The following is a 25,298-nucleotide window of genomic DNA, read 5'->3' on the forward strand; positions in this document are numbered from 1 at the left end:
CTGGCTATATGGGTTATAATGGTGTGTTTCAGAGTCCTGGCTATATGGGTTATAATGGTGTGTTTCAGAGTCCTGGCTATATGGGTTATAATGTTGATGAAAGGTGTGTTTCAGAGTCCTGGCTATATGGGTTATAATGGTGTGTTTCAGAGTCCTGGCTATATGGGTTATAATGGTGTGTTTCAGAGTCCTGGCTATATGGGTTATAATGGTGTGTTTCAGAGTCCTGGCTATATGGGTTATAATGGTGTGTTTCAGAGTCCTGGCTATATGGGTTATAATGGTGTGTTTCAGAGTCCTGGCTATATGGGTTATAATGGTGTGTTTCAGAGTCCTGGCTATATGGGTTATAATGGTGTGTTTCAGAGTCCTGACTATATGGGTTATAATGTTGATGAAGGGTGTGTTTCAGAGTCCTGGCTATATGGGTTATAATGGTGTGTTTCAGAGTCCTGGCTATATGGGTTATAATGTTGATGAAAGGTGTCCCTAAAACTCCAATCAGTGATGAGAGTTAGTGGTGCATTGCCTGCTGGGATGGTGCACACACACACACGCAGCTGGGATCGAGGAGCAGGTCTCTGAGCGCATTGGGCTGTCTGGGTGTATGAACCCTCTCCCCCCACACACACACACACACACACACACATGCGCTGCAGGTCTGGCAGCCGTCCCGTTTGGTCTCCTCTAGTCGACTGTACGAGAGGACAGCGCCCCCTAAAGACCACCTCTGAGAATGGACAGCTAAGCAGAAGGGTTTTGGTGGTGAATCTATGGATTTAAGCGTGCAGGCTTTGTTTATGTTCAAGTGTGAGAAAAAGCTTAAAGCCTTAGTCAGAGGGTTTAAGAGTTTGTATTTACACCAATCACTTGTAGTAACTGGCAACAAGATTAATGGGATCTTGAATGAGTAGCCTAATTCCATGCAACAACAACCACAACGACCCGTGTGGACCGAGAGAACGAGGAGACAGAGGACAGACTGGTAGAGAGAACGAGGTGACTGAGGACAGACTGGTAGAGAGAACGAGGTGACTGAGGACAGACTGGTAGAGAGAACAAGGTGACTGAGGACAGACTGGTAGAGAGAACGAGGTGACTGAGGACAGACTGGTAGAGAGAACGAGGTGACGGAGGACAGACTGGCAGAGAGAACGAGGTGTCTGAGGACAGACTGGTAGAGAGAACGAGGTGTCTGAGGACAGACTGGTAGAGAGAACAAGGTGACTGAGGACAGACTGGTAGAGAGAACGAGGTGACTGAGGACAGACTGGTAGAGAGAACGAGGTGATGGAGGACAGACTGGTAGAGAGAACGAGGTGACGGAGGACAGACTGGTAGAGAGAACGAGGTGACGGAGGACAGACTGGCAGAGAGAACGAGGTGACGGAGGACAGACTGGCAGAGAGAACGAGGGGACGGAGGACAGACTGGTAGAGAGAACGAGGTGACTGAGGACAGACTGGTAGAGAGAACAAGGTGACTGAGGACAGACTGGTAGAGAGAACGAGGTGACTGAGGACAGACTGGTAGAGAGAACAAGGTGACTGAGGACAGACTGGTAGAGAGAACGAGGTGACTGAGGACAGACTGGTAGAGAGAACGAGGTGACGGAGGACAGACTGGCAGAGAGAACGAGGTGTCTGAGGACAGACTGGTAGAGAGAACGAGGTGTCTGAGGACAGACTGGTAGAGAGAACAAGGTGACTGAGGACAGACTGGTAGAGAGAACGAGGTGACTGAGGACAGACTGGTAGAGAGAACGAGGTGATGGAGGACAGACTGGTAGAGAGAACGAGGTGATGGAGGACAGACTGGTAGAGAGAACGAGGTGACGGAGGACAGACTGGTAGAGAGAACGAGGTGACGGGGACAGACTGGTAGAGAGAACGAGGTGACGGAGGACAGACTGGTAGAGAGAACGAGGTGACAGAGGACAGACTGGCAGAGAGAACGAGGGGACGGAGGACAGACTGGCAGAGAGAACGAGGGGACGGAGGACAGACTGGTAGAGAGAACGAGGGGACGGAGGACAGACTGGAGGTGAGAACGCAGCTGCCTTTTCAAATAGGCAAGTTTGTTTAACGTGGCCCAGTGGCCCGGATGTGGCCTGGGCGTTTGCTCACTTTGGACCAGACCATTGGTTCTTAACCGATATCTCCAGCCACCCGGGGCATCAGGCCATGTAAAACAAACTACACTGGGGCGGCAGGGTAGCCTAGTGGTTAGAGGGTTGGACTAGTAACCGGAAGGTTGCAAGTTCAAACCCCCGAGCTGACAAGGTACAAATCTGTCGTTCTGCCCCTGAACAAGGCAGTTAACCCACTGTTCCTAGGCCGTCATTGAAAATAAGAATTTGTTAACTGACTTGCCTAGTTAAATAAAGGTAAAAAAATAAAAAAAAATTTTTTTACATCTGTCCTACCATGACAGAAACCCAAAATATTATTTTATTTCATATTAAGTCCATATTCTGCACCTCCATCTGTTTTTGGGTGTTCCTCATCATAATAACAGCCCCACTAATAAAGGAACCTGCAAGTGAGCATTTCATTGGACGATTTATACCGTGCGCTTCCCAATAAAGAAGTTCACCGTTTGCGCGCCGGCATTGCTTTTTTTTTCCTACGACGCCTCGAGAAACGAGCATCCACTTCCTGGGGTTGAGGATGGGCGGAACGAAAGATTTGGGACGAAGAAATGTGAGCACGTCCAAGTTAAGATTTTTTAGAAGTGGTGTAGTGTATTGCCCAAGCATCACCGTTAGACAAACAGGATGTTATGGGGATTCAGTCAACACAGGAGTCTCCTGAACAGTGTCCAACTCCTGGGGTTCCAGGAGGGCCTGCCCCCATCTTGGGGCTCCAGGAGGGCCTGCCCCCATCTTGGGGCTCCAGGAGGGCCTGCCCCCATCTTGGGGCTCCAGGAGGGCCTGCCCCCATCTTGGGGCTCCAGGAGGGCCTGCCCCCATCTTGGGGTTCCAGGAAGGCCTGCCCCCATCTTGGGGTTCCAGGAGTGCCTGCCCCCATATTGGGGTTCTAGGAGGGTCTTTCTTGGGGCTCCAGGAGGGCCTGCCCCCATCTTGGGGCTCCAGGAGGGTCTGTCTTGGGGCTCTAGGAGGGTCTGTCTTGGGGCTCTAGGAGGGTCTGCCCCCATTCAGGGGTTCTAGGAGGGTCTGTCTTGGGGTTCCAGGAGGGTCTGTCTGTTATAGCCTCTACTCTGAGGGCAGCAGGAAAGACAAGGTACCTACAATACTGTCAACATGAGCCAGAGCAGAAACGGGACTAATCGGCTTGCTGCTTTAAGTACTACAGCACATGATGTCCCAGACACACAAGATTTAGCTTTTTGATCATCAGACACACACACACACACACACACACACACACAGGAGAGCAGGATTACAGGAGGGTGGTGAGTGAACGGAGAGAGGGATGGATGGAGAGGGGGGGGTTGTTGTAGAGGGTGGTTGGAGAGGGGGAGGGTGGGTGGAGAGGGGGGGTGGATGGATGGAGGGGGGATGGATGGATGGATGGATGGATGGATGGATGGAGAGGGTGTGGTGGATGGAGAGGGTGGATGAGAGGAGGAGGGTGGATGGAGAGGGTTGATGTAGAGAGGGAGGGTGGATGGAGAGGGTTGATGTAGAGAGGGAGGGTGGATGGAGAGGGTGGATGGAGAGGGTGGAGGGAGGGGGAGGTTGGATGGAGAGGGGGAGGTTGGATGGAGAGGGGGAGGTTGGATGGAGAGGGGGAGGGTGGATGGAGAGGGGGAGGTTGGATGGAGAGGGGGAGGTTGGATGGAGAGGGGGAGGTTTGATGGAGAGGGTGGAGGTTGGATGGAGAGGGGGAGGTTGGATGGAGAGGGGGAGGTTGGATGGAGAGGGGGAGGTTGGATGGAGAGGGGGAGGTTGGATAGAGAGGGGGAGGTTGGATGTTGAGGGGGAGGTTGGATGTTGAGGGGGAGGTTTGATGGAGAGGGGGAGGTTTGATGGAGAGGGAGAGGTTGGATGGAGAGGGGGAGGTTTGATGGAGAGGGGGAGGTTGGATGTTGAGGGGGAGGTTGGATGGAGAGGGGGAGGTTGGATGGAGAGGGGGAGGTTGGATGGAGAGGGGGAGGTTGGATGGAGAGGGGGAGGTTGGATGGAGAGGGGGAGGTTGGAAGGAGAGGGGGAGGTTGGATGGAGAGGGGGAGGTTGGATGGAGAGGGGAAGGTTGGATGTGAGAGGGGGAGGTTGGATGGAGAGGGGGAGGTTGGATGGAGAGGGGGAGGTTGGATGGAGAGGGGAAGGTTGGATGGAGAGGGGGAGGTTGGATGGAGAGGGGGGGGTTGATGTAGAGGGTGGGTGGAGAGGGGGAGGTTGGATGGAGAGGGGGAGGTTGGATGGAGAGGGGGAGGTTGGATGGAGAGGGGGAGGTTGGATGGAGAGGGGGAGGTTGGATGGAGAGGGGGAGGTTGGATGGAGAGGGGGAGGTTGGATGGAGAGGGGGAGGTTGGATGGAGAGGCGGAGGTTGGATGGAGAGGGGGAGGTTGGATGGAGAGGGGGAGGTTGGATGGAGAGGGGGAGGTTGGATGGAGAGGGGGAGGTTGGATGGAGAGGGGGAGGTTGGATGGAGAGGCGGAGGTTTGATGAAGAGAGGGAGGGAAGGTATGCACCACACAACCACACGCTGCCCAGCCTTTCCAACAGAAAGGAGATGAAAGGAGATACTTAATGCTGAAATGAAAACACGCGGTCATGTTGTGTAGGCCCCTCTTTTAACCTCGGGTTCAGTCCCAAACGGCACCCTATTCCCTACACCAGACCAGAGCTCCTGGCAAAAGTAGTGCACTATATAGGGAACAGGGTACCGTTTGGGACACTGACAAACATATTTTCTCTTTATAATAAAGTGTGTGTAATGATAAGCGTTGTAACTCAGGTTAGCAGTAAAACTCTGTGCCTTTACCTCTCCAGGAATCTAATTCTACAGTCCACACACACACACACACTGCTCTCCCTCTCTCGCTGTCACACACATTAAATGATTGTGTCTACAGTCCTACAAATGATTGTTTGGTGTTCTATATTCAACCTGTTGGTTATTATTATATTATTATATTATTATAAATATATGTCAACATACACCACCGTTCAACAGTTTGGGGTCACTTAGAAATGTCCTTGTTTTTGAAAAAAATGATTATAATAATTTGCCCATTAATATAACATCAAATTGATCAGAAATACAGTGTAGACATTGTTAATGTTGTAAATGACTATTGTAGCTGGTAACGGCTGATTTTTAATGGGATCTCTACATAGGCCAATTATCAGCAACCATCACCCCTGTGTTCCAATGGCACGTTGTGTTAGCTAATCCAAGTTTATCATTTTAAAAGGCTAATTGATCATTAGAAAACACTTTTGCAATTACGTTAGCACAGCTGAAAACTGTTGTTCTGATTAAAGAAGCAATAAAATGGGCCTTCTTTAGACTAGTTGAGTATCTGGAGCATCAATATTCGATCATTTAACATTTATTTAACTAGGCAAGTCAGTTAAGAACAAATTCTTATTTACAATGACGACAGATTTTTACCTTGTCAGCTCGGGGATTCGATCCAACACTAACCACTAGGCTACCTGCCCACCTCTCTAACCACTAGGCTACCTGCCCACCCCTCTAACCACTAGGCTACCTGCCGACCCCTCCAACCACTAGGCTACCCTGCCCACCCCTCTAACCACTAGGCTACCCTGCCCACCCCTCTAACCACTAGGCTACCTTGCCCCCCCCCCCCCCCCCTAACCACTAGGCTACCTGCAGATGAGGGGACTGTGTTTAATAAAGCCATTGGGAAGATTGTTGCTGAACTCCTGAATGCACATGGTGGTGTTAATATGTAGTTATCTAAATTATTTACCATAAGTCTCGGTGATTCAATTGCCTACTTAATCATTACATGACTTAACACACTACGTTTTACAGTCTGGCAGTAACCCAACTATCAGAGGCAAAGGATCTCTCTGTCTCCTGCTGCTGACACCCACATGGAAGTCGTGGTGGTCGGTCTGATCTACGCCTCGCTCATTTAGAACGGATCTCTGCGTCTCCTGCCGCTGACACCCACATGGAAGTCGTGGTGGTCGGTCTGATCTACGCCTCGCTCATTTAGAACGGATCTCTGCGTCTCCTGCCGCTGACACCCACATGGAAGTCGTGGTGGTCGGTCTGATCCACGCCTCGCTCATTTAGAACGGATCTCTGTGTCTCCTGCTGCTGACACCCACATGGAAGTCGTGGTGGTCGGTCTGATCCACGCCTCGCTCATTTAGAACGGATCTCTCTGTCTCCTGCTGCTAACACCCACATGGAAGTCGTGGTGGTCGGTCTGATCCACGCCTCGCTCATTTAGAACGGATCTCTCTGTCTCCTGCTGCTAACACCCACATGGAAGTCGTGGTGGTCGGTCTGTTCCACCCGCCTCGCTCTACTTGTTCCACCCGCCTCTCTCTGCTTGTTCCACCCGCCTCTCTCTGCTTGTTCCACCCGCCTCTCTCTGCTTGTTCCACCCGCCTCTCTCTGCTTGTTCCACCCGCCTCTCTCTGCTTGTTCCACCCTTTCCACCCGCCTCTCTCTGCTTGTTCCACCCGCCTCTCTCTGCTTGTTCCACCCGCCTCTCTCTACTTGTTCTACCCGCCTCTCTCTACTTGTTCTACCCGCCTCTCTCTACTTGTTCTACCCGCCCATCTGCTTGTTCCACCCGCCTCTCTCTGCTTGTTCCACCCTTTCCACCCGCCTCTCTCTACTTGTTCCACCCGCCTCTCTCTGCTTGTTCCACCCTTTCCACCCGCCTCTCTCTGCTTGTTCCACCCGCCTCTCTACTTGTTCCACCCGCCTCTCTCTGCTTGTTCCACCCTTTCCACCCGCCTCTCTCTACTTGTTCTACCCACCTCTCTCTGCTTGTTCCACCCGCCTATCTCTGCTTGTTCCACCCGCCTCTCTCTGCTTGTTCCACCCGCCTCTCTCTGCTTGTTCCACCCTTTCCACCCGCCTCTCTCTACTTGTTCCACCCGCCTCTCTCTACTTGTTCCACCCGTCTCTCTCTACTTGTTCCACCCGTCTCTCTCTGCTTGTTCCACCCGCCTCTCTCTGCTTGTTCCACCCGCCTCTCTACTTGTTCCACCCGCCTCTCTGCTTGTTCCACCCGCCTCTCTGCTTGTTCCACCCGCCTCTCTCTGCTTGTTCCACCCGCCTCTCTCTGCTTGTTCCACCCGCCTCTCTCTGCTTGTTCCACCCGCCTCTCTCTGCTTGTTCCACCCGCCTCTCTGCTTGTTCCACCCTTTCCACCCGCCTCTCTCTGCTTGTTCCACCCGCCTCTCTGCTTGTTCCACCCGCCTGTCTCTGCTTGTTCCACCCGCCTCTCTCTGCTTGTTCCACCCGCCTCTCTCTGCTTGTTCCACCCGCCTCTCTCTACTTGTTCCACCCGCCTCTCTCTGCTTGTTCCACCCTTTCCACCCGCCTCGCTCTACTTGTTCCACCCGCCTCTCTCTGCTTGTTCCACCCTTTCCACCCGCCTCGCTCTGCTTGTTCCACCCGCCTCTCTCTGCTTGTTCCACCCGCCTCTCTCTGCTTGTTCCACCCGCCTCTCTCTGCTTGTTCCACCCGCCTCTCTCTGCTTGTTCCACCCGCCTCTCTCTGCTTGTTCCACCCGCCTCTCTCTGCTTGTTCCACCCGCCTCTCTCTGCTTGTTCCACCCTTTCCACCCGCCTCTCTCTGCTTGTTACACCCGCCTCTCTCTACTTGTTCTACCCGCCTCTCTACTTGTTCTACCCGCCTCTCTACTTGTTCTACCCGTCCATCTGCTTGTTCCACCCGCCTCTCTCTGCTTGTTCCACCCTTTCCACCCGCCTCTCTCTGCTTGTTCCACCCGCCTCTCTCTGCTTGTTCCACCCGTTCACTCTGGATGAGTTTTCCCGCTTACGTTTGCAGATAATGACAATCTAATCTCTAAAACTATGCTGGTACTCATTTGACCAATATTTAATTGGTTAATATATTATATTATTTGTTAGAAATATGACTATTTATATTACTATTTATTCATTGCCATAATTCATCAACGGCACCATACAGGGTTCTGTAAGGAACATATTTTGATTCCGTTTATGATCAGAACCCTGGGGGTCCATGTAGAACCTTATAAAAAGGGTTCTGTAAGGAACATATTTTGTTTCCGTTGACAAGAACCCCCGGGGTTCTGATTAAAGAACCTTATAAAAAGGGTTCTATATAGAACTCTTAAGGGTTCCACATATGAAGCAAGTGACAGATCCCTGTTTGGTTCAATATGGAACCTTTTTTTCCCCCAAAACAGTTTAGGGACTTAGCTAGCTGCTCAGCGGAGCGTGAAGACAGAGAGGGGGGGGGGGGACGAGGGGAACAATGAACCCCTTCTCTAGATGTCACTCCGTGTGGCCCTCAGAAGAGTGTACGTGCGCGCATGTGTGTCTGCCGCTCGCGGGCGTACCAGGGAGAGCGAGCGGCAGTAGGAGTGAGGGAGAGCGTGTGACTGAGCGTGAGGTGGCTGGTGTGCGTGCCAGCCGTGTGCCAGGCTGTGTGGCCCTCGCTTTTCTTTCTCATTATCCCTCTCGTTCTGTCCGCCAGGGACCGGGAGACAGGATCTCGGCTGGTCATGTGAAAGGAGGACAGAAGGTCTGCTAAGACTGTGTGTGTGTGTGTGATGTCTCTCCTCTTGCATCAGTCAAGTCCATTCATTTCCAGGGTTTTGTTCAGTCTTGTTGATCCTGCGGATAAGGCTGGTGTGGGTATATGCTGGCAAGACCTGCTGCCCTCATTCAATATGTAAAATCAACAATCTACAGACTGTTCCAAGAAGCAGATGCCACAGTGCCAGAGAGAGAACGCAGAGGAGAGAGTAGGAGGGAGAGAAAGAGGGAGAGAAAGAAAGAAGGGGGAAGGGTGAGAGAAAAGACAGAGAAGGCGAGAGAGAGGAAAATAGGGTGAGCGAGAGAGAGAGAGAGAGGGCGCCCTAATGAGTTATATACAGGTTCGTCTGGTACCATGGAGGGTTGGGAGTATTTCTCCATCCCAAATAGCACCCTATTCCCTACATTGTGAACTTAAAAAAAAGTTGTACACTTGGTAGAGAATTAGGGTGCCATTTGGGAAGCAGCCTAGGTCTTTGGTCCTACAGTTGAATAGAGTGTCACTTGGTAGAGAATTAGGGTGCCATTTGGGAAGCAGCCTAGGTCTTTGGTCCTACAGTTGAATAGAGTGTTAATTGGTAGAGAATAGGGTGCTATTTGGGAAGCAGCCTAGGTCTTGGTCCTACAGTTGAATAGAGTGTCACTTGGTAGAGAATTAGGGTGCCATTTGGGAAGCAGCCTAGGTCTTTGGTCCTACAGTTGAATAGAGTGTTAATTGGTAGAGAATAGGGTGCTATTTGGGAAGCAGCCTAGGTCTTGGTCCTACAGTTGAATAGAGTGTTAATTGCATTAGCATTGCATCAGGGTGTTTTCAGATCCGTCTCTACAGAGCTCAAGTTTTAGAGGGAAATAAATCCTTGACAAAGTATCGAACTGTGTGATTATGGAAAGGCACTCTTTCCCTACAGCCTGAAATTCAATACTATTACCATATTCATTAGGATTAAGATTGCAGACAGCAGTTTAAGTCAATTTGTAATTTGGTATTTTACTTGAGTGAGGCAGTGGGCAATGTGCTGAAATGATCAGAATCTGTGATCAGGGAAAATAGAGATTTGACTGAAACCCTTAAATCAACCCAGCATATAAAAGAGGTTCAAACTCAAATCAGACTTCAAACTTCCCTGATGAGTTCTCAGCTTATACAATAACAAATCACATACCGAGGCTCTTTCAGGAGTGAAAGATTAAAAACAACCCGATTCAACCCATCAAAAAATTGTTTCTAATTTCCAACACTTTTGCACATATATGCAAATGCAAATTACGTCTGTAAGTTGAAGGCACAACATATAAAAATCACACACTCGGTCGGTCCATTACCGACACCGTCCACTTCAACCTTTTCTTCAATAAAACGGCAAGACTTCAAGGTGCTAAACTTACATTCCTCCCAATCTAATTCCACCCTACTGAGGTGACTAAGTGGAATGGGGAGTGTCCAGGAGAAGAGGAATCAGAGCATTCTAAGAACTCAGTGTTTAATTCTGAGAACTTTTCGAGACTCTAGAACCAGCTGCTGTTCCAGTAGGTTCTGAGGGAAGGATATTTATCCCAGTAAGGAATAGACATGGAAGATATCTTTCCATTGTGTTTCATTGTGATCCATGTAGATTTATTTACGTCTCATGTTTTATATGCTCTACTGCTGCAGAGCCAATTTCCCTCTGGGAGGGGGGGGGGGGGGGGGGGGGGGGGGACATGAGTCCGCCGTCGCACCCAAACCTGCTGGGTGAAGTACGGGTATCAACATAAAGTATTTGAGGATATGTTTATTTAGTTTGAAGTTTGAGAGGGGTACTTCTTTAGGAGTTAGCGGTGTGGGCCCTCCACGATACCGGGTAAACTCAACTAATACAAACACTTTCAAGTTATTGATTTTGGTCGGATTTAGGTCTTTCGGTAAAATTCCATAAAATCAAGTTCCCGCTGAAGTATTGTGTTTGACCCAGGACAGCTAGACCAATCAGATCTCAGATACTCCTCCTCTGTACCCCCCCCCCCTCCCCCGCCTATTGCAGTGGAGGCCAAGAGCAGCTCAAGTATTTGACCAATGTGTTTGACCCAAACCGCCAGAGCATATCTTCTGGGCCTCGTCCAGTGTTGTCCTCCCCAGGAGATAAATTAACAGCAGCTCAAGTGTTCAAAACTATTTGACAAACGTGTTTGAGATGGGGACAGCGAAAACCAAACCCTCAAACCACCCCTGATCTATATAAAATAGTGCACTACTTTTGACCAGGGGCCATATTCCTAAATAGGGTGTCGTTTGGGACGCAGGCCCAGGAACAGAACAGCTCTACAGCTTTAGAGCAGAGCGGTGAAGGGTTAAACTTCCTGGAAATCAGGATTCTGAGGAGAAGAACACACGGGTTAACCTCCCCATGCTCATCAGACACTCAACACACACACACACTATATCTGCCCATCCCCCTGCCTCCCGCCTTCTGGCTACTAGGCCTGTTTCACCTTCCCACAGTATCCCACGTGACCTAACGACGCCGACGAAGAAGGAAAAATAATCAAAATGCAAAACACTTCCTGTTTTAAATCTGTTAACCGTTTTTATGCAAATGAGCCAGCGGTGTTCTCCGGCGTTCTCTCTGTGGAATCAGTTCTGTTGTTCTGTTCTGTTCTACTGCTGCCGTCAGAAATACTGGATGGCAATGTACATGGGAGATTGCTTTAAAAGTAAGCAGTGGACCCAAAAGCCCCTAATCAAATGACTCCGGTGTGAATTAAGGCTGTGAGGGGAGGGGATTGGATACACCGCGGCACAGCTGGCGCTTCGTAGCCAGGCAGGGGGGGGACCTAATCTCCCTGCAGCACCTCTGACGACAGGCCCTTTATGAGGGGGGACACAGGTGAGAGAGAGAGAGAGAGAGGGAGGGAGAGGGAGCGATATTAGCAGAGAGAGAGAGAGAGAGAGAAGAGAAAATAAAAGTACCTGCTATGGCCATTAGAGATGACATCATGAGACCCATTTTCACGTTTCACCTTGTGGCTCTTTAGACGAAAGGATGAAAGACAGTAGCCACATGATAGACTCACTGAACCCTCCCTAACCCTCCCTAACCTATCCCCGCCAGCCCTAACCCTCCCTAACCTATCCCCGCCAGCCCTAACCCTCCCTAACCTATCCCCACCAGCCCTAACCCTCCCTCCCTCCCTAACCTATCCCCACCAGCCCTAACCCTCCCTCCCTCCCTAACCTATCCCCACCAGCCCTAACCCTCCCTCCCTCCCTAACCTATCCCCACCAGCCCTAACCCTCCCTCCCTCCCTAACCTATCCCCACCAGCCCTAACCCTCCCTAATCTATCCCTGCCAGCCCTAACCCTCCCTAATCTATCCCCACCAGCCCTAACCCTCCCTCCCTCCCTAACCTATCCCCACCAGCCCTAACCCTCCCTAACCTATCCCCGCCAGCCCTCACCCTCCCTCCCTCCCTAACCTATCCCCGCCAGCCCTCACCCTCCCTAACCTATCCCCGCCAGCCCTAACCCTCCCTAACCTATCCCCGCCAGCCCTCACCCTCCCTAACCTATCCCCGCCAGCCCTAACCCTCCCTAACCTATCCCCACCAGCCCTAACCCTCCCTAACCTATCCCCACCAGCCCTAACCCTCCCTAACCTATCCCCACCAGCCCTAACCCTCCCTAACCTATCCCCACCAGCCCTAACCCTCCCTAACCTATCCCCGCCAGCCCTCACCCTCCCTCCCTCCCTAATCTATCCCTGCCAGCCCTAACCCTCCCTAATCTATCCCCGCCAGCCCTAACCCTCCCTCCCTCCCTAATCTATCCCCACCAGCCCTATAACCCTCCCTAACCTATCCCCACCAGCCCTAACCCTCCCTAACCTATCCCCACCAGCCCTAACCCTCCCTCCCTAATCTATCCCCACCAGCCCTAACCCACCAGCCCTAACCCTCCCTCCCTAACCCCACCAGCCCTAACCCTCCCTAACCCTCCCTCCCTAACCCCACCAGCCCTAACCCTCCCTAACCTATCCCCACCAGCCCTAACCCACCAGCCCTAACGCTCCCTCCCTAACCCCACCAGCCCTAACCCTCCCTCCCTAACCCTCCCTCCCTAACCCCACCAGCCCTAACCCTCCCTAACCTATCCCCACCAGCCCTAACCCTCCCTCCCTCCCTAACCTATCCCTACCAGCCCTAACCCTCCCTAACCTATCCCCGCCAGCCCTCACCCTCCCTAACCTATCCCCGCCAGCCCTAACCCTCCCTTCCTAACCTATCCCCACCAGCCCTAACCCTCCCTCCCTAACCTATCCCCGCCAGTCCTCACCCTCCCTCCCTCCCTAACCTATCCCCGCCAGCCCTCACCCTCCCTAACCTATCCCCGCCAGCCCTCACCCTCCCTCCCTAATCTATCCCCACCAGCCCTCACCCTCCCTCCCTCCCTAACCTATCCCCGCCAGCCCTAACCCTCCCTCCCTCCCTAACCTATCCCCGCCAGCCCTCACCCTCCCTCCCTCCCTAATCTATCCCCGCCAGCCCTCACCCTCCCTCCCTCCCTAACCTATCCCCGCCAGCCCTAACCCTCCCTAACCTATCCCCGCCAGCCCTCTCCCTCCCTCCCTCCCTCCCTAACCTATCCCCGCCAGCCCTAACCCTCCCTAACCTATCCCCGCCAGCCCTCACCCTCCCTAACCTATCCCCGCCAGCCCTAACCCTCCCTAACCTATCCCCGCCAGCCCTCACCCTCCCTAACCTATCCCCGCCAGCCCTCACCCTCCCTAACCTATCCCCGCCAGCCCTAACCCTCCCTAACCTATCCCCGCCAGCCCTAACCCTCCCTAACCTATCCCCGCCAGCCCTAACCCTCCCTAACCTATCCCCGCCAGCCCTAACCCTGCCTAATCTATCCCCACCAGCCCTAACCCTCCCTAATCTATCCCCGCCAGCCCTAACCCTCCCTCCCTAACCTATCCCCGCCAGTCCTCACCCTCCCTCCCTCCCTAACCTATCCCCGCCAGCCCTCACCCCAACCCTCCCTCCCTAACCTATCCCCACCAACCCTAACCCTCCCTCCCTAACCTATCCCCACCAGCCCTAACCCTGCCTCCCTCCCTAACCTATCCCCGCCAGACCTAACCCTCCCTCCCTAACCTATCCGCACCAGCCCAAACCCTCCCTCCCTAACCTATCCCCACCAGCCCAAACCCTCCCTAACCTATCCCCACCAACCCAAACCCTCCCTCCCTAACCTTCCCTCCCTAACCTATCCCCACCAGCCCAAACCCTCCCTCCCTAACCTATCCCCACCAGCCCTAACCCTCCCTAACCCTCCCTCCCTAACCTATCCCCGCCAGCCCTAACCCTCCCTCCCTAACCTATCCCCACCAGCCCTAACCCTCCCTCCCTAACCCTCCCTCCCTAACCTATCCCCACCAGCCCAAACCCTCCCTCCCTAACCCCCCCTCCCTCCCTCCCTCACCTATCCCCACCAGCCCTAACCCTCCCTAACATATCCCCACCAGCCCTAACCCTCCCTCTCTCCCTAACCTATCCCCACCAGCCCTAACCCTCCCTCCCTAACCTATCCCCGCCAGCCCTAACCCTCCCTCCCTAACCTATCCCCACCAGCCCTAACCCACCAGCCCTAACCCTCCCTCCCTAACCTATCCCCACCAGCCCTAACCCACCAGCCCTAACCCTCCCTCCCTAACCTATCCCCACCAGCCCTAACCCTCCCTCCCTAACCACCCGCCTGAATTTAAAATGGATTCAATTGAGATGTTTCACTGGCCTACACACACACACACACACACACACACACACACACACACACACACACACACACACACACACAATATCCCATAATGTCAAAGTGAAATAGTTTTTAGAAATGTTTACCAAGTAATAACAAATGAAACTGTGAAATGTGTTGCGTCAATAAGTATTCAACCCCGTTGTAAAGACAAACCCTAAATAAGTTGAGGAAAAATGGCTTTAAATAGTCACACGAGTTGAAAGGACTCACTCTGTGTGTAATAATAGTGTTTAACGTGATTTTTGAGTGACTACCTTCATCTCTGTACCCCACACATACAGCTCATTTTAAAGGTCCTTCAGTCGAGCAGTGAATTATAAATTCAGATTCAACTACAAAGACCAGGCAGGTTTTCAATAATGCCTCGCAACAGGGCAACTAAAAGCAGACATTGAATATCCCTATGAGCACTGTGAAGTTATTTATGACACTTTGTATGGTGTATCAATCAATACACCCAAAGATACAGACGTCCTTCCTAACTCAGTTGCCGGGGAGAAAGGAAACCTCTCAGGGATTTCACCATGAGGCTAATGGTGACTTTAAAAACAGCATTGTAGTTACTCCACAATACTAACCTAAACAACAGAGTGAAGAGGAGGAAGGAAGCCTGTGCAGAATAAAAATATTCCAAAACATGAACTTGTTTGTAATAAGGCGCGAAAGTAAAACTGCTCAAATTTGGAAAAGAAATGAACTCTATGGCCTGAATACATAGTTATGTTTGGGGACCAATTCAACACATTACTGAGTACCACTCTCCATATTTTCAAGCATAGTGGTGGCTGCATTATGTTACGGGTATGCTTGTCATCGTTATGGACTTGGGGGAGTTTCTCAGGATAAAAAAAGCAACGGAATGGAGCTAAACACAGGCAAAATCCTAGAGGAAAACCTGCTTCAGTCTGCTTTTCAACAGACACTGGGAAACAAATTCCCCATTCAGCAGGAAAATAAGATAAAACACAAGGCTAAATATACAGTGGAGTTGGTTACCAAGACAACACTTAATGTTCCTGAGTGGCCTAGTTATTATTATTATTATTATTTTTTTTTTTTACTTAAATCTTCTTGAAAATCTATGGCAGGACTTGAAAATAACTGTCTAGCAATGATCAACAACCAATCTGACAGAGTTGAAATATTGTACAATCCTGGAGTGGAAAGCTCTTAGCGACTTACCCAGAAAGACACACAGCTCTTAGAGACTTACCCAGAAAGACTCACAGCTCTTAGAGACTTACCCAGAAAGACTCACAGCTCTTAGAGACTTACCCAGAAAGACTCACAGCTCTTAGAGACGTACCCAGAAAGACTCACAGCTCTTAGAGACGTACCCAGAAAGACTCACAGCTCTTAGAGACGTAGCCAGAAAGACTCACAGCTCTTAGAGACTTACCCAGAAAGACACACATCTCTTAGAGACTTACCCAGAAAGACACACAGCTCTTAGAGACGTACCCATAAAGACTCACAGCTCTTAGAGACTTACCCAGAAAGACACACAGCTCTTAGAGACTTACCCAGAAAGACACACAGCTCTTAGAGACTTACCCAGAAAGACACACAGCTCTTAGAGACGTACCCAGAAAGACACACATCTGTAACCATTGCCAAAGGTGATTCTAACATGTATTGACTCAGGGGTGTGAATACTTATGTAAATGAGGTATTTCTGCATTTCATTTTCAATACATTTGCAAATATGTAAATTTAAAATGTAAATAAACATGTTGTCATTATGGGGTAGAGTGTGTAGATGTGGGATGTGGAATAAGTCAAGGGTCATGAATACCTTCTGAAGGCACTGTACATGGCTACTAGCAGTGGGTATTATATTTAGAGTTAGCAATCTTGCTAAGGTGTTTTGAGGTTCCAATTACTCAGGTAGTGAATGAGCCCCAATTAAAATGTACCTACGATAATAGACCACATAAAAATGCAGGTCAAAATTCATCTCGATAAAAAAAGTACATTCTGGAGTCCTATTTTAACAGTGAAATATAACAGGAAATAGCACATTGACAACTGGAAGTCATGATTAGGGGATTAAGTTGCACATAAAAACTATTTTGAATCACAACATGAAAACGACACATTTTTTCTATTGAGTGATGCCGCGGATAACAATCGGTGACCAAATCAGGGGCTGGTGCCACCAACTGAAAAACACAGTGACACCAGTGGCACCAGGGGACAATGTTAGTCTGCAACTACAAAAGAGCTGGGTTGAAGAACTCCTTTAGGCCAAGACACACCACAGTTAGGAGAGCGATACCTCATCATATCTTAGACACACCACAGTTAGGAGAGCCATACCTCACCATCTCTTAGACACACCACAGTTAGGAGAGCCATACCTCACTATCTCTTAGACACACCACAGTTAGGAGAGCCATACCTCACCATCTCTTAGACACACCACAGTTAGGAGAGCCATACCTCACCATCTCTTAGACACACCACAGTTAGGAGAGCCATATCTCACTATCTCTTAGACACACCACAGTTAGGAGAGCCATATCTCAGACACACCACAGTTAGGAGAGCCATACCTCACCATCTCTTAGACACACCACAGTTAGGAGAGCGATACCTCACCATCTCTTAGACACACCAAAGTTAGGAGAGCCATACCTCACTATCTCTTAGACACACCACAGTTAGGAGAGCCATAACTCACCATCTAATTTGACTCCGGTCTATATTGATTTAAGCTGCATCTTGATCTACATGTGTGTAAAAATGTGAATATTAGTTGACTTTGTTATACTGGAAATCAACCAATCCTTCGAATCAGAGCTGTGTCAGGTCAGATATAGCCTGCCTGCTGTAACTGATCAACCACAACACTAAACACCAAGGGAGAGGTCAATGCTGGTCCTTGTCGACACAACACACAGAACAAAACAACCATGGATAACAACACAACCATGGATAACAACACAACACACAGAACAACACAACACACGGATAACAACACAACCACGGATAACAACACAACCACGGATAACAACACAACCACGGATAACAACACAACCACGGATAACAACACAACCACGGATAACAACACAACCATGGATAACAACACAACCATGGATAACAACACAACACACAGAACAACACAACACAACCACGGATAACAACACAACCACGGATAACACAACCACGGATAACAACACAACCACGGATAACAACACAACCATGGATAACAACACAACCATGGATAACAACACAACCACGGATAACAACACAACCATGGATAACAACACAACCATGGATAACAACACACAGAACAAAACCACCATAGATAAGATGGTTGTATGACCTAAAACACACTTCCCTTTTCTCCCATTTTCTCTCTCACCCGATCACCATCTAACACATTAGCACAACCACACAACACATCATCACACACACACACACACCTATGACCTCCTGCTCCCTGTCCCGGTCTTATCACCGAGGAGTCTGCCCCAGCAGCTCACGGTAAGATCAATGACCATATGGTGGAAGTGGCAGTTTAGAAGCAGGCGTTTGGAACCATGACACACACACACACACACACACACACACCAGGAGCCTCAACATTCCCCTCTGGAGCCACTTCGTACTGCAGACGCCCAGGGCAGGCAGCCGCTCACTTCAATTAGGCTGGTAATTAGCAGCGCGGCCTAGCAGTGTGAATAAGCCGACCACTACCGTAGCAAGTGCTGGAACAAAAGATGCCCGGGCCTCAGAAATTACCATAGCATCTGAATCATTGATACATTATATTACATTAGCCCCTGGTGTGCTAATCTATTGTTGGTCCCGTTGGCCTCGTTATGGCTGAGTCTGATAAGACACACTATTTCAGATGGACAAAAAAAAATAAAAACTGTGCAATATATTTGTGTCATTACCACTTTGTCCTAAAGTGGGTTAACGAAGAGCTCTCAGCAAGAGAGAAGGTCAAGCAGAGACAAACCTCAATATAGTAGCCAACAGTTTAGGCCAGAGAGGCTACTTACTGGGGCTGGCTCAGAGGATGCCTGTGCATCATCATATGAGGCCAGCCGCTGTTCAGTCAGTCAGCGAGAACGTCTGAGAGGCCAGTCTCCTCTCTGTCCAGTCAGTCAGTGAGGACGTCTGAGAGGCCAGCCTCCTCTCTGTCCAGTCAGTCAGTGAGGACGCCTCAGAGGCCAGCCTCCTCTCTGTTCAGTCAGCCAGCGAGAACGTCTGAGAGGCCAGTCTCCTCTCTGTCCAGTCAGTCAGTGAGGACGTCTGAGAGGCCAGCCTCCTCTCTGTCCAGTCAGTCAGTGAGGACGCCTCGGAGGCCAGCCTCCTCTCTGTTCAGTCAGTCAGCGAGAACGTCTGAGAGGCCAGTCTCCTCTCTGTCCAGTCAGTCAGTGAGGACGTCTGAGAGGCCAGCCTCCTCTCTGTCCAGTCAGTCAGTGAGGACGCCTCAGAGGCCAGCCTCCTCTCTGTTCAGTCAGCCAGCGAGGACGTCTGAGAGGCCAGCCTCCTCTCTGTCCAGTCAGTCAGTGAGGACGCCTCGGAGGCCAGCCTCCTCTCTGTTCAGTCAGCCAGCGAGGACGTCTGAGAGGCCAGCCTCCTCTCTGTTCAGTCAGTCAGCGAGGACGTCTGAGAGGCCAGCCTCCTCTCTGTTCAGTCAGTCAGCGAGAACGTCTGAGAGGCCAGTCTCCTCTCTGTCCAGTCAGTCAGTGAGGACGTCTGAGAGGCCAGCCTCCTCTCTGTCCAGTCAGTCAGTGAGGACGCCTCGGAGGCCAGCCTCCTCTCTGTTCAGTCAGTCAGCGAGAACGTCTGAGAGGCCAGTCTCCTCTCTGTCCAGTCAGTCAGTGAGGACGTCTGAGAGGCCAGCCTCCTCTCTGTCCAGTCAGTCAGTGAGGACGCCTCAGAGGCCAGCCTCCTCTCTGTTCAGTCAGCCAGCGAGGACGTCTGAGAGGCCAGCCTCCTCTCTGTCCAGTCAGTCAGTGAGGACGCCTCGGAGGCCAGCCTCCTCTCTGTTCAGTCAGCCAGCGAGGACGTCTGAGAGGCCAGCCTCCTCTCTGTTCAGTCAGTCAGCGAGGACGTCTGAGAGGCCAGCCTCCTCTCTGTTCAGTCAGTCAGCGAGGACGTCTGAGAGGCCAGCCTCCTCTCTGTTCAGTCAGTCAGCGAGGACGTCTGAGAGGCCAGCCTCCTCTCTGTTCAGTCAGTCAGCGAGGACGTCTGAGAGGCCAGCCTCCTCTCTGTTCAGTCAGTCAGCGAGGACGTCTGAGAGGCCAGCCTCCTCTCTGTTCAGTCAGTCAGCGAGGACGTCTGAGAGGCCAGCCTCCTCTCTGTTCAGTCAGTCAGCGAGGACGTCTGAGAGGCCAGCCTCCTCTCTGTTCAGTCAGTCAGTGAGAGTGTCTGAGAGGCCAACCTCTCTGTTCAGTGCTGTCCTGTTCAGTCAGGACAGCACACGTCGTCTCTCTCAGCACTGCCCGTTTATCCTTCACATTGACATCTAGTACTGAGTGTCCAAACTGTTACTACCAAAAAGAAACACAGATCCACTTGTGTTGGCTAAGCAAGGTTACTTCCTGTTAGGGTTAGAGGGGACAAAACGGAAATAAGCATAGGACTGACAATACAAACTACCTGGTTAATTAGTTACGCTACAGTCTGGGGATATAGAACACAGTGGACATGGTCAGAGTGATGTCATCAGCGGTGTTGTGGATCACTCCCCGCTGCACTATTTACCCAGAGTGCACTACTATTGGTCTCGGCCTTTAAAAAGGTTGGAATAGGGTGTCATCTGAGATTTGAGCAGTGCTCTTTAACGAGTGTCATCACTGTCACTCTACAGTGAGGGAACCAAGGCACTTTGGACCGATCAAAACCAATCAAAGGCTGTATTCAAGGAGAGAATGTCAACACAGGACCAGGCTAGTCAGCCAGCATCTGTCCCTGTCTGTCTGTCCTTCTGCCAGGCTAGTCAGCCAGCATCTGTCCCTGTGTCTGTCCGTCTGCCAGGCTAGTCAGCCAGCATCTGTCCCTGTCTGTCCGTCTGCCAGGCTAGTCAGCCAGCATCTGTCCCTGTGTCTGTCCGTCTGCCAGGCTAGTCAGCCAGCATCTGTCCCTGTCTGTCCGTCTGCCAGGCTAGTCAGCCAGCATCTGTCCCTGTGTCTGTCCGTCTGCCAGGCTAGTCAGCCAGCATCTGTCCCTGTGTCTGTCCGTCTGCCAGGCTAGTCAGCCAGCCTCTCTCCCTGTGTCTGTCTGTCTGCCAGGCTAGTCAGCCAGCATCTGTCCCTGTGTCTGTCCGTCTGCCAGGCTAGTCAGCCAGCATCTGTCCCTGTGTCTGTCCGTCTGCCAGGCTAGTCAGCCAGCACCTGTCCCTGTGTGTCTGTCTGCCAGGCTAGTCAGCCAGCATCTGTCCCTGTGTCTGTCCGTCTGCCAGACTAGTCAGCCAGCCTCTGTCCCTGTGTCTGTCCGTCTGCCAGGCTAGTCAGCCAGCATCTGTCCCTGTGTCTGTCCGTCTGCCAGGCTAGTCAGCCAGCACCTGTCCCTGTGTCTGTCCGTCTGCCAGGCTTGTCAGCCAGCACCTGTCCCTGTGTCTGTCCGTCTGCCAGGCTAGTCAGCCAGCATCTGTCCCTGTCTGTCCGTCTGCCAGGCTAGTCAGCCAGCATCTGTCCCTGTCTGTCCGTCTGCCAGGCTAGTCAGCCAGCATCTGTCCCTGTGTCTGTCCGTCTGCCAGGCTAGTCAGCCAGCATCTGTCCCTGTCTGTCCGTCTGCCAGGCTAGTCAGCCAGCATCTGTCCCTGTCTGTCCGTCTGCCAGGCTAGTCAGCCAGCCTCTGTCCCTGTGTCTGTCCGTCAGCCAGCCTCTGTCCCTGTGTCTGTCCGTCTGCCAGGCTGGTCAGTCAGCCTCTGTCCCTGTGTCTGTCCGTCAGCCAGCCTGTCCCTGTCCACCCGCCCGTCTGTCTGTGTGTGTGTGAAGCATGTTATCTGCCTGACTGAATCTGAACCCAGTCTATGAATGTCATTCCTCAGAGCCTCAGAGACACGTGGTATTTCCAGATGACTCTTGCTACAACAGGCTAGAAGTCACCATTTCATTTTGTTTACCCTTAAAAATCCCTGGGTTGTGTGTGTAGAGGGGGAAACATGGTATCACAGTACCAAATCAAATGTTTCTACAGCAGCTGAGAGATGAGTTATTTTGAGTGTGCCAGGAAACAGAAGTGTAGATATCAGTGGAAGAGATGTGGGCCTTAAAGTCCTGTTTTTACTGCCTCCAGGGTTCTCAACCGGGTTTCTTTTTCAGGGGTATCGTGTGAACCCTGCCTCCAGGGGTATCGGGTGAACCCTGCCTCCAGGGGTATCGGGTGAACCCTGCCTCCAGGGGTATCGGGTGAACCCTGCCTCCAGGGGTATCGGGTGAACCCCTGCCTCCAGGGGTATCGGGTGAACCCTGCCTCCAGGGGTATCGGGTGAACCCTGCCTCCAGGGGTATCGGGTGAACCCTGCCTCCAGGGATGTGCGTGAGTGATGAGATGAAGAAGAAGAGGGGGAGGAAGACTAGGAGAGGGAGGAGGGGCTTACTTGATGGAGTTTCTGAAGTGATCTTCGGCCGGGTTTTTCACAGTGCAGCTGTTGAGCAGCCACAGATCAGCCTCCGCAGGGTCCTCTGGAGGGAGGGAGGGAGAGAGGGAGAGAGGGAGAGAGGGAGAGAGGGAGAGAGGGAGAGAGGGAGAGAGGGAGAGAGGGAGAGAGGGAGAGAGGGAGAGAGAGAGAGAGAGAGAGATGGAGACAGAGAGTAAGCGAAGAGAGAGAGAGAAGGAGCGAGACGGAGACAGAGAGTAAGAGAAGACAGAGAGAGTAAGAGAAGAGAGAGAGAGAGTAAGAGAAGAGAGAGAGAGAGACAGAGAGAGTAGGAGAAGAGAGAGAGAGAGAGAGTAAGAGAAGACAGAGAGAGTAAGAGAAGAGAGAGAGAGACAGATAGAGTAAGAGAAGACAGAGAGAGTAAGAGAAGACAGAGAGAGTAAGAGAAGAGAGAGAGAGACAGAGAGAGTAGGAGAAGAGAGAGAGAGACAGAGAGAGTAAGAGAAGACAGAGAGAGTAAGAGAAGAGAGAGAGAGAGTAAGAGAAGAGAGAGAGAGACAGAGAGTAGGAGAAGAGAGAGAGAGACAGAGAGAGTAAGAGAAGAGAGAGGTGGAGGGAAGACAACAGAAGTTCAGTATTAGATCAAATCACAACAACAACCCAGGACCCTTCAGCCCGTTCCACACACCCATTAATATCACACTTCTCCAGTTACAGCAATTCATTGTGTCCTCCCCCTCCCCCTCCCCCCTCCTCCCCCTCCTCCTCCTCCTCCCCCTCCTCCTCCTCCTCCCCTCCTCCTCCTCCTCCCCCTCCTCCTCCCCCCTTCTCCTCCCCCTCCTCCTCCCCCTCCTGACCAGAGCAGCGAGGGGAGGCGAGGCGGAATACGATGCCAGGATCAGCTGGACCTCAGGGGGATAGTGGGAGTTTTATCCTCCATACCCCAGCCTCCAAGCTATCTGCCTGGAGACCTGTCACACTGTGTAATGAATAAACACACACACACGGTATGATTCTATTCCTGCCTGGCGCAGTGCAAGCCTCCTGCATCCAAGCCTCCTGCATCCTCCCACACCGCTGAACTAGATATTTCACTTACTATCCATTACCCAGCCTCACTGGAGCAAACACAGGCCCTGTGTCGGGCTGTGAGGCTCTAATGGAGGCAGGCTCCCCCTCCTCCTCAACCCCCTCCCCCTCCCTGACCAGAGCAGCGAGGGGGGGGGGGGGGGGGGGCTCTCACCACGCACCACACGGGTCGCAGGCGGGGAGAACCCAGGAACCACCCCGACACCCCCTTCTTGCCTTTCCTCGCCTCAGGTAACACAACATATCAAAGGCCTATACCCAGAGAGAGGAGGCAGGGACAGGCCTATAGCCAGAGAGAGGAGGCAGGGACAGGCCTATACCCAGAGAGAGGAGGCAGGGACAGGCCTATACCCAGAGAGATGAGGCAGGGACAGGCCTATACCCAGAGAGATGAGGCAGGGACAGGCCTATACCCAGAGAGATGAGGCAGGGACAGGCCTATACCCAGAGAGAGGAGGCAGGGACAGGCCTATAGCCAGAGAGAGGAGGCAGGGACAGGCCTATAGCCAGAGAGAGGAGTCGGGGACAGGCCTATACCCAGAGAGAGGAGTCGGGGACAGGCCTATACCCAGAGAGAGGAGGCAGGGACAGGCCTATACCCAGAGAGAGGAGGCAGGGACCAGAGAGAGGAGGCAGGGACAGGCCTATACCCAAATTACAATAAGAAGCTAAATATTTATTCTGTTTTCTGTTAAAGCCTATATAACAGGGTGTCTTTAGCAACACACCCACAGTGTTAAACACACCCACAGTGTTAAAGCCTATATAACAGGGTGTCATTAGCAACACACCCACAGTGTTAAACACACCCACGGTGTTAAAGCCTATACAACAGGGTGTCATTATGAACACACCCACAGTGTTTAAAGGCTACAGAACCCCTGCTGCTGTAAAGGCAGTGGGTTCAGTAATTGTTGTTGACAGAAGTGAAACCAGAACTAAATGTACAGTAAAAACTGTGAAAAGGAGAAAAGAAAACAGCAGCAGAGACAGGAAGGAAGTGGTCCGGCTAACCTAGCGTGGTGTGATGACGCCCACTGGTGTGAGAAACGGAGCGTTTACCGAACACACAACGCCAACAGACACGATCCATTCTAAATCACTTAACATCCGCAAAAAACCCTTGGGGGAGATAAAAAAAAAATATATAAGACTCACGACACTAAATCTAATGCGAGATTAGTTTGACGCAACTCCATACTCTGTGTGTGTGTGTGTGTGTGTGTGTGTGTGTGTTTACTGTGAGAACTTACTCCAACACACTATACTGATGAACACCAGACTTAAAACACACAGCGTATGAGTCACACTACAGACAGCAGTAAAACACTATACTGATGAACACCAGACTTAAAACACACGCCACTCTGCCCGCGAAGGAAGGACTTTAAGGTGAATGAACTACTTAGCCATTAAACCAATCTAAACAGGAAGATATTTATTTTTATTGAACAGATATCTTGCTATGTTAAAACCTTGTAAAAGAACCCTGGGAGTAAGGTCAAAGGTTGGATCAAAAACCCTGGGAGTAAGGTCAAAGGTTGGATCAAAAACCCTGGGAGTAAGGTCAAAGGTTGGATCAAAAACCCTGGGAGTAAGGTCAAAGGTTGGATCAAAAACCCTGGGAGTAAGGTCAAAGGTTGGATCAAAAACCCTGGGAGTAAGGTCAAAGGTTGGATCAAAAACCCTGGGAGTAAGGTCAAAGGTTGGATCAAAAACCCTGGGAGTAAGGTCAAAGGTTGGATCAAAAACCCTGGGAGTAAGGTCAAAGGTTGGATCAAGAACCCTGGGAGTAAGGTCAAAGTTTGGATCAAAAACAGGTGTTAAATGAATCACTTATTACGGAAAGTAAGTCGAGAGTTGACTTGTGTTTTGTTTTGTTTATCTTGGTGGGAAGTGGAAACGTGACGTCCGTGACTCCTGGAAGATACTGCTGTTTCACTGCCTGGAAGATACTGCTGTTTCACTGCCTGGATGTCTTTTCATTTGGTATCTGGAAAACTGAGTCGTCAGATGGAGGTCCTCTTCCTCTTCCTCTCTGACCAATAGCAACGCGTACGGACAGGCGTGGCCAATCAACTCTACTGCCACCTTCTGGTTTGGAGTGTTTCAGCAAGGCCGAGTGGCCGA

General features: G+C 51.2%; 1 protein-coding gene across 2 annotated transcripts in view; it reads right to left on the bottom strand.

Annotated features, from left to right (window-relative positions):
• Positions 1–25,298, bottom strand: part of cdkal1 (CDK5 regulatory subunit associated protein 1-like 1) — a 746,123-nt gene that overhangs the window by 621,948 nt on the left and 98,877 nt on the right. For both annotated transcript variants that reach the window (XM_036935217.1, XM_036935222.1), the window contains exon 4: positions 22,080–22,164. In XM_036935217.1, the coding sequence (XP_036791112.1) occupies positions 22,080–22,164 (85 nt within the window). The remainder of the gene's footprint in view (positions 1–22,079; positions 22,165–25,298) is intronic.

This window comes from Oncorhynchus mykiss, chromosome 2, assembly GCF_013265735.2.
Source record: "Oncorhynchus mykiss isolate Arlee chromosome 2, USDA_OmykA_1.1, whole genome shotgun sequence".
Taxonomy (NCBI): Eukaryota; Metazoa; Chordata; class Actinopteri; order Salmoniformes; family Salmonidae; genus Oncorhynchus; species Oncorhynchus mykiss.